Source organism: Symphalangus syndactylus, chromosome 6 (assembly GCF_028878055.3).
Source record: "Symphalangus syndactylus isolate Jambi chromosome 6, NHGRI_mSymSyn1-v2.1_pri, whole genome shotgun sequence".
Classification (NCBI taxonomy): domain Eukaryota; kingdom Metazoa; phylum Chordata; class Mammalia; order Primates; family Hylobatidae; genus Symphalangus; species Symphalangus syndactylus.
This window is the reverse complement of record NC_072428.2, coordinates 79,125,324-79,133,795: the sequence shown is the minus strand read 5'-3', so window position 1 is coordinate 79,133,795 and position 8,472 is coordinate 79,125,324. Positions and strand designations below refer to the sequence as shown.

The following is an 8,472-nucleotide window of genomic DNA, read 5'->3' as shown; positions in this document are numbered from 1 at the left end:
CTACAGGCGCCCGCCACCACGCCCGGCTGAGTTTTTTATATTTTTAGTAGAGACGGGGTTTCACCGTGGTCTCGATCTCCTGACCTCGTGATCCGCCCACCTCGGCCTCCCAAAGTGCTGGGATTACAAGCGTGAGCCACCGCGCCCGGCCTGAGCTTATCTTTTCTAAAAAAGCACGGTGATTCAGGCAAGAGACAGGAGAACCTGAGGCATGACTTCTTCACTGCAAGGGCTGGCTGTGAGGCTGGCCAGAGGCAGATGTTTGCTACTTCGTCTCATAATTATTTTCTCCAAATAATAAGGAAATTGAGGTCTATGGCTCTTAGACCCCTTGACCTACATGCTATATTTGTTTGATCTATTCTATTTAATAACCAGAGACTTCCTCATTTGGGCCCCACCATGCATCCTCCCCCACTGAAAAGGGAAAAACAAACTGTTTTTCTTTACTCAATTACTTCACTTTTCACACCAGATGTGTGGGTTTTTCACATCAACAATTCTCCAGTCCTCTGTAGACATTAACTGGGTGTCTTACAATTTAATTCTGAGAGTTAGCACAGACCCCACCACTAAAGGGCTCAGCCCCACGCTATGGCCCCCAACTTCAGATACCAATTGCAAGTACAAGGTTGTTACCTGTACTTCTGAGTAACTAGCCATAAATCAAGGGTTCCCACGACCTCCTCCTTGGGTTTAACCATTTGCTAGAATGGCTCACAGAACTCAGAGAAATACTTATGTTTACCAGTTTGTTATAAAGTTATGGAGCATGGGCCAGACACGGTGGCTCACACCTGTAATCCCAGCACCTCGGGAGGCCAAGGCGGGTGGATCACGAGGTCAGGAGATCAAGACCATCCTGGCTAACACAGTGAAACCCCGTCTCTACTAAAAATACAAAAAAATTAGCTGGGCGTGTTGGCGGGCACCTGTAGTCCAGCTACTCCGGGGGCTGAGGCAGGAGAATGGCGTGAACCTGGGAGGCAGAGCTTGCAGTGAGCCGAGATTGCGCCACCGCACTCCAGCCTGGGCGACAAAGTGAGATGCCATCTCAAAAATAAATAAATAAATAAATAAATAAAGTTATGGAGCATGTAGATGAACTGCCAGATGAAGAGGTACATAAGAGGTATGTGGGAAGGCTACAGATCTTCCATGCCCTCCCAGGAGGTACCATGCTCCAGGTACCTCCATGTGTTCAGCAACCTGGAAGCTCTCAGAACGTGTCCTTCTGAGTTTTTATGGAGGCTTCATTATGTAGCGGCGATTAATTAAATCATCGGCCACTGGTGATCAACTCAACCTTCAGTTTTTTTACACTCCCTGGAGACAGGGGGCTGAAAATTCCAACCTTCTAATCACATGGTTGGTTTCCCTGCCAACCAACCCCCACTTGCAGACACTATAGGACACCGTAGCCAAGAATAAATGTTTTCGCATGCAAAGAGACATTTATCCCTTTGGAGAGTCCAAGGATTTTAGGAATGATTCCAAGGGTTTTAGGGGAGGATGAAAATAAAAATGTATATTCCTTAGTACATAGCAATATCAAACCCACCTATTTAACACTACCACCTACCTTCTGTCATTCTGTGTCCAATTTTTTTGACTATTACAGAAGTTTATTTAATAAGAAGTTTAATATGAAAATGTACATGATCTAATTTTTACATCATAGAAAACAGACCCTTTGGAGAGGGGACATGAATTCCTCTGCTGAACAGCCATTATTTAGACTTGTTCCAAGGCTTTTAATGGGATGATACTGTTTCCTCCTATTTCCACTGTTCTAATATTGTTCTGTTGCTCACTAATTGCCATCTTCACACATTCACCTATCATAAGATTCATAAAATGACTGAATCCCCACAGTATTCCTTGGACACATCTACCACCATTTAATTTCAGTGATAACTTGTCCATAAGTTTTTTCAACTTGAGAGAGTGAGTTTTGTTCATGGTGTCTACTAAGCAGGCTTAGTATCATGGTGTCTACTAAGCAGGCTTTGTTCATGGTGTCTACTAAGATGCACTGAAATGGAATTTATGGCCTGCATCACACTTCACAGATAGGCCCAGTGTTTCGTGTCTGATGTCACTCATTCTATTAGCCAATTGACTATGGGCCTGTGTCCAAAATTTCAAGTCTTCTCCTTTGCCTGCAAACCTCCAAGCTTCCCTCCTCCCTTGCTTTCTCCAAGCCCATGACTCCCTTCCTACTACACAGAGAAAACAGAAGCTATCATAGGAAATGCTCATTGCTTCCACAGACTCACCTCCTACTGCGTCAACCCTGCAATCTGTCCTGTTCCTGGAGAAGAGAGGCTGTCTTCCTAGGCAATGTCTGGGTCTCAGCCTGCCTTCTTGAGGAGCTTACACTATATTAATTTTATCTGTTCTCTCATAAATCTATATCTCAGTCTCTCCTGGCTCTTCCCAACAAGCATTTGGGCAAGGTTCTGCCTCTCCCTCTTAAAAACTTAATGAAAACCCTCCTTGATCTCATATCCCCCTTTAGCTACTTCTTTACCTCTTTTGTTAGTGACCAGGTTCATTCTGCCATCACACAGCAATCCAATCACTGCGATGACGGATTTCTGCCTAAGAGAAAAAATTGTATTCACAACATTGTTGTGCAAGGAAGCAGAAGAACAAATCTCCAGCGGGCCTCCCCAAAAATAGAGCTTGGAGGTGCTTATGAGTTAGAAAGCAGGATGGTCTAAAGAGTGGGAAAAGATGATTGGCAGGTAGGAAAGGTGAGGTTGTTGGGATTTCTGCAAGCATAATTGAGCTACATGGTTCATCCTATTACATGTGCAGAAAATGGCAATGTTAGCGTGATCTGAGGGTGGAGTTTTTGGCTCTCTGACATTGAAAGGTCATTCTTTGGTCACCTGCACAGGCCCAGTTGAAGGATCAGTGGTCTCAACCAGCTTGAACTGGAGAAGAGCTTCCCCCCTATAGTAACAGTCGCAGCTTTAAGCAACCGTTACTATAGTGACCCACAGTCAGAGACCTTATCTGATGTTAGCTAGTGGGAGTTTTAAGAGTAACTAAAAGTAAGCAATTAAAAGCAAGCAAAGCAGTTTGATTACATTTGGCAGGCTTAATCAGCTTAGCCCTCACCGACCCCTAGACCCTTCAGTTGGCCTCTACCTTTATTACGTACTCAACACTGCTAACCATTGATGACCATTGCCAAGGTCACCAATGAATGACCTCCATGTCAATTTATTATTAAACAAAAATTATGGGAGACCATTATTTTGGGCTGAGCTCCTATAGTAGGCCCCAATAGACCAAACCAAACCAAAATAGAGTCACCCATGCTAAATTCCACATAATCAAACAGAAACTTTAAGAAGCAGATAGATCAACAAACAGACCAGTTTTTCCAGAAAACAGGATATTCTACTCTACCTGAGTCATCATAATCAGAAAGTTTCCTCTGCTGTAACCCTTACAAAAAAGTAACCTGATGTTAACGGATCAGTCGTTTTTCTATTGTTCTGTTTCCTTGTTTCAACCTTATAAAACCCCTACTCTGCCATTGCCTGGTGGAAGCTCTCATTCTATTTTGTAGAATGGAGGTTGCCCCAATTCATGAATTGCAAATAAAGCCAGCTAGTTCTATGACTAAATTTGTTGTCATTTTGTCTTTTGACAATTTATAAGTTCAGGATATACATTTCAGCATCTACTGTGCTGCAGACACTGTGCCAAGCATTGGAAATACATTGTAAACCAGACAGACTAAAATTCCTGTCTTCATGTAGCTTACCAACTGGTCAATATTGGAGTGTGAAGGGCTCATATGAAACCTTTCCTTTTTCATTTTACTTCATTTTCAATGAAGTGGATCACTTGCTAATTTTTGAAATATCTTTTACTAGACATTGTTTTTCTTAAGTGGCAGATACATTTCAGCTTCTTTGTCAACTTATTATCCTCTTACCTCCTTATATTGACTAAAGAAAAAAAGCCAAACTTTTTTTCTTTTTTTTTTTTGAGACGGAGTCTCACTCTGTTGTCCAGGCTGGAGTGCAGTAGCGTGATTTCAGCTCACTGCAAGCTCTGCCTCCCGAGTTCACACCATTCTCCTGCCTCAGCCTCCCAAGTAGCTGGGACTACAGGTGCCCGCCACCAAGCCTGGCTAATTTTTTTGTATTTTTAGTAGAGACGTGGTTTCACTGTGTTAGCCAGGATGATCTCGATCTCTTGACCTCATGATCCACCTGCCTCGGCCTCCCAAAGTGCTGGGATTACAGGCATGAGCCACTGTGCCTGGCATTTTTTTTTCTTTTTTTAACAGAGTCTCACTCTCTCGCCCAGGCTCTCTCTGCACCCAGGAATGCAGTGGCACCATCTCGGCTCATTACAACCTTCTCCTCCTGGGTTCAAGTGATTCTCCTGCCTCAGCCTCCTGAGTAGCTGGGATTACAAGCACACACTACCACGCCCAGCTAATTTTTTTATTTTTAGTAGAGACAGGGTTTCACCATGTTGGCCAGGCTGGTCTCGAACTCCTGACTTAAGGTGATCTGCCTGCCTTGGACTCCCAAAGTGCTGGTATTACAGGCATGAGCCACCACGCCTGGCAAAACTTTTAAATAATTAAAGTTAGTTTTATTCAGAAGGCTTCCTGAGGATTATAGACAGAGGCCGACAGCCCAGGAACAGCCCTTCTGCTCTGTCAGAGGTTCTGTCAGACCGCTGTGACACAGGACTTCAGCCCACTGTTTAGATACAGGTGGTGGAGGTTCAGTTCATGCAAAATCACATCAAACTGGCTCAGAAGTTATATTACAGCAGAATTACATCAAGGCTTGAGTGTAAGAGTACATCTGGTCATAGATTACTAAAGTACCTTTGGTTATAGATTGTGAAAGCATGATCACTAACCCGGTCAGACATTATCTTATGTGTAAGAAAAGCCAAGGGCCAGGATCATTTATCCTTTTAAGGAATTATGGTGACTCAGGCAAGAGACATGGGGCCCATGTGCTCTCTCCTGTTTTGTCTACAAACTATCTTTCAGAGAGCTGCATGTTGTCACAGAGTCAGAAGTTTAAGCAGAAATGAGCAAATTTGGCTTCTTAAGTTTGCTACTTTGTCTCACACTGACTTTTTAATTCTTTCATTCATTTTTTTTATCCAACAAATTTTTGTTGAAGACAGAGTATGTGTTAGTCACTTTTCTAGGTGCTAGAAAATAGCAATGAAGAAGGGAGAGAGAAAAACCCTTGTCCTCACGAAGCTCAGTGTTTAGCAGGCACCTGAAAAGGTCACATGGAGCTAAGGAACTGAGCCATGTAACATGAGAGGGAAATGCATTTCAGGCAGAGGGAACATCAGTGCAAACGCCCCGGTGCAGGGATGAGAGGGTGAGCACTTGACAATAATGTCAGAGAGTTAAAGGGGGAAGTAGTGTATGTGCTGAATTGTGCAAGGCCTTATGCTCCTCTGTGAGGTTTCTGGCTTTTCTCCTGAGTGACTGGGGGCTGCTGGAGGGTTTTAGGCTGAGGAGAAGGTTTTAAGCTCATCTGACATGTTTTCTATAAGGATCAGTCTGACTGCCACATGGGAACAGGGAGGATGGCGGCTTGGACCAGGATGATGGAAGTCATTGAGTCCAACAGGAAATTGTGGAACTCCTGAGGGAGTTTCTTTGGGTCCTTTCCACCGCAGTACCTTTGCACGTGATGCTCCCTGTGCTTAGAAGGCTCTCTCACACCCTCTTTATCTTCTGTCTCCTCCAGGTCTCAGCTCACGTAGCTTTCCCAAGAAAGCATGTGCAACCCCCAGATGAGATTAGAGCTGTCTCTCTCCACAAGCTCACACCACCTTGGATTTCTCTTTCATGGTGTCATCACAATTAGAATGCATTGTTTATATCAAGAGTTGGTGAATGTTTCTCCATCTTATAAGCTCTATACCATGTCTATCTTCTCACCGTGGTATCTCCAGTTTTGAGGACAGTGCGTGCACACAGAGGGACTTACTAAGTAGTGATGCCCTTAGATCCAAACAAGGTCTTTTCTCCCTGAGGTGAGAGTCCTGCAGCGAGATGTTGCTTATGTGACCCCATCTCCTCCCGTGGTGCTAGTCGCCTTCTACTCATTGGCAAGTCCAACCCAGGCATCTTCTCCGAGCTCCCTCTCACTGTTTCCATTTGGCTTTCTCACCATCACCTCAAACACAGTCTATCTTGTCCCCACCAAACATGCCCCACAAGCCACCCAGTGCTAAGCCAGACACTTGGAAATTTATCTGTGATACTTCCCCGCACTTGACCTCCACATTCATTTAGCTCTGCACTAAATGAATGGATTTATTCATCCATCTCTGTCCGCATCCTTTCTAAGCCGCCACTGTGTTTGCATTAGTCTCCCAACTGGACTCACGATGTCCACTCCTGCGCCCTTTCTCCCCAGTCCCTTCTCTAAGCTGCAGGCAAAGAGAACCTTTAAAAATTCAGATCTCATCAGATTGCACCCCTGATTAAAATCTTTAAATGCCTTCCTATTGCTCCTAGATAAATACCAAAGTCCTTACAAACCAAAATCCTCATCCCACCCTGAAGTATCTTACCCTTTCCTTCATCCCTAGTCACATTCTATACCCTGTCAGTCTTTCTTTTTTTTTTTTATTTTTTATTTTGAGACAGAGTCTCTCTCTGTCGCCCAGGCTGGAGTGCAGTGGCACGATCTCGGCTCACTGCAAGCTCCGCCTCCCAGGTTCACACCATTCTCCTGCCTCAGCCTCCCCAGTAGCTGGGACTACAGGTGCCTGTCACCACGCCTGGCTAATTTTTTTGTTTTTTTTTTTTTTAGTGGAGACGGGGTTTCACCTCGTTAGCCAAGATTGTCTCAATCTCCTGACCTCGTGATCCACCCGCCTCGGCCTCCCAAAGTGCTGGGATTACAGGCGTGAGCCACCGCACCCAGCCCAGTCTTTCTATTCACTCCAGAAGTATTAATTTTCTTTGGGTCCTTTCCACCGCAGTACATTTGCACGTGATGCTCCCTGTGCTTAGAAGGCTCTCTCACACCCTCTTTATCTTCTGTCTCCTCCAGGTCTCAGCTCACGTAGCTTTCCCAAGAAAGCATGTGCAACCCCCAGATGAGATTAGAGCTGTCTCTCTCCACAAGCTCACACCACCTTGGATTTCTCTTTCATGGTGTCATCACAATTAGAATGCATTGTTTATATCAAGAGTTGGTGAATGTTTCTCCATCTTATAAGCTCTATACCATGTCTATCTTCTCACCATGGTATCTCCAGTTTTGAGGATAGTGCGTGCGCACAGAGGGACTTACTAAGTGGTGATGCCCTTAGATCCAAACAAGGAGGCCTTTGCCTGAATCCTGCTCCTGCCCTCCTCCAGCTGTGTGAGGTAAAAAGTCTATAGGCCCAAGGGGAATTGTCCACCCAAGGCTATGTCCTCCTTCTAAGTGCCCAGGACTCTAAAATTATCTACCCCAAAGGCCCAGGACCCATGTCCATGGTCTCTGTGTGCCTCTTACCTGGGCCTATTCTCACGAAGGTGGATGATGCCATTAGAATGAGTGCCTTTAGGCCTGAGGCATGTCCATGGAGTGGTGGGTGAAGCTGTGTGTGCAGCTTGGACATGCAAGGTAGAGCATCCACACACCTGTGTGCAAGGATACATGGTACAGAACTCAGCTTGGGTGAGAAAAAAGTTGTCAGGCCATGGATGGAGGGCTAGGGCCAGCAATCCTCGCACTGTCACATTTGTGCACAGAACTGTGAGCGTTCCAAGAATTCTATATTCAAACCTAGTTTTTCAGGTCATCTTGAAAGTGAATTGGTCAAAGAAACATAAAACATTTATAATGATTTGTTACCTAGATTTGTAATTGTGAAATATCTATACACTTGTGATGTGGACCTCAAAACCTGATAATGAGTATTTATTGAATGAATAAATAAATGAATAGGTTTATTCCTGGATCTTACCATTTGCCATTTGTAGTGACTGGATGAAGAAAATGAATGAATGCTTCATGCAAATAAATCCCCACAAAGGCAAATGCATTTTATTTAAAGTGAAGATCCAGCTGCCAAGGGAGTTAATCTGTCTACCTAGGTTGAAATATTTTTTCTCAGGGCAGCTCTGACTTGGATGCGTCCATTTTATAAGTCAGTGACAAGTATAAGTAATAATAGTGAACATTTATTGGGCTCTATGTTCAGGACTGTTTTAAGCCCACCATATAAACTAATTAAATATTCACAATTATATGAGGTAGGTGCTATTATCATTCCCATTTTACAGATGAGAAAACTGAGGCTCATAAAGCCAGATGAGGACCAGAGATGGAGAGAACAAGGATGAGGGACAAAGAAGGGAGGAAAGACTGAGCATAGATTCAAGGTTATGGAGACCAGAGTGTAACTTACTGTGGGTCACACAGCTAGTAAATTACAAAGCTAGAGTTAAGTTCC

General features: G+C 44.1%; 1 protein-coding gene across 1 annotated transcript; it reads right to left on the bottom strand.

Moving 5' to 3' along the window:
• Window positions 1-1,734: 1,734 nt before the first annotated feature.
• LOC129483988 (small nuclear ribonucleoprotein G-like) lies at window positions 1,735-1,962 on the bottom strand. The gene has a single exon (XM_055281395.1). It carries the CDS (start codon window positions 1,960-1,962, stop codon window positions 1,735-1,737), a length of 228 nt encoding a protein of 75 aa, XP_055137370.1.
• Between the last annotated feature and the right edge of the window lie 6,510 nt (window positions 1,963-8,472).

Coding starts and splice junctions, on each gene's coding strand:
- LOC129483988 (XM_055281395.1), bottom strand. CDS start 1,962: ATGAACAAAACTCACTCTCTCAAGTTGAAAAAACTTATGGACAAGTTA.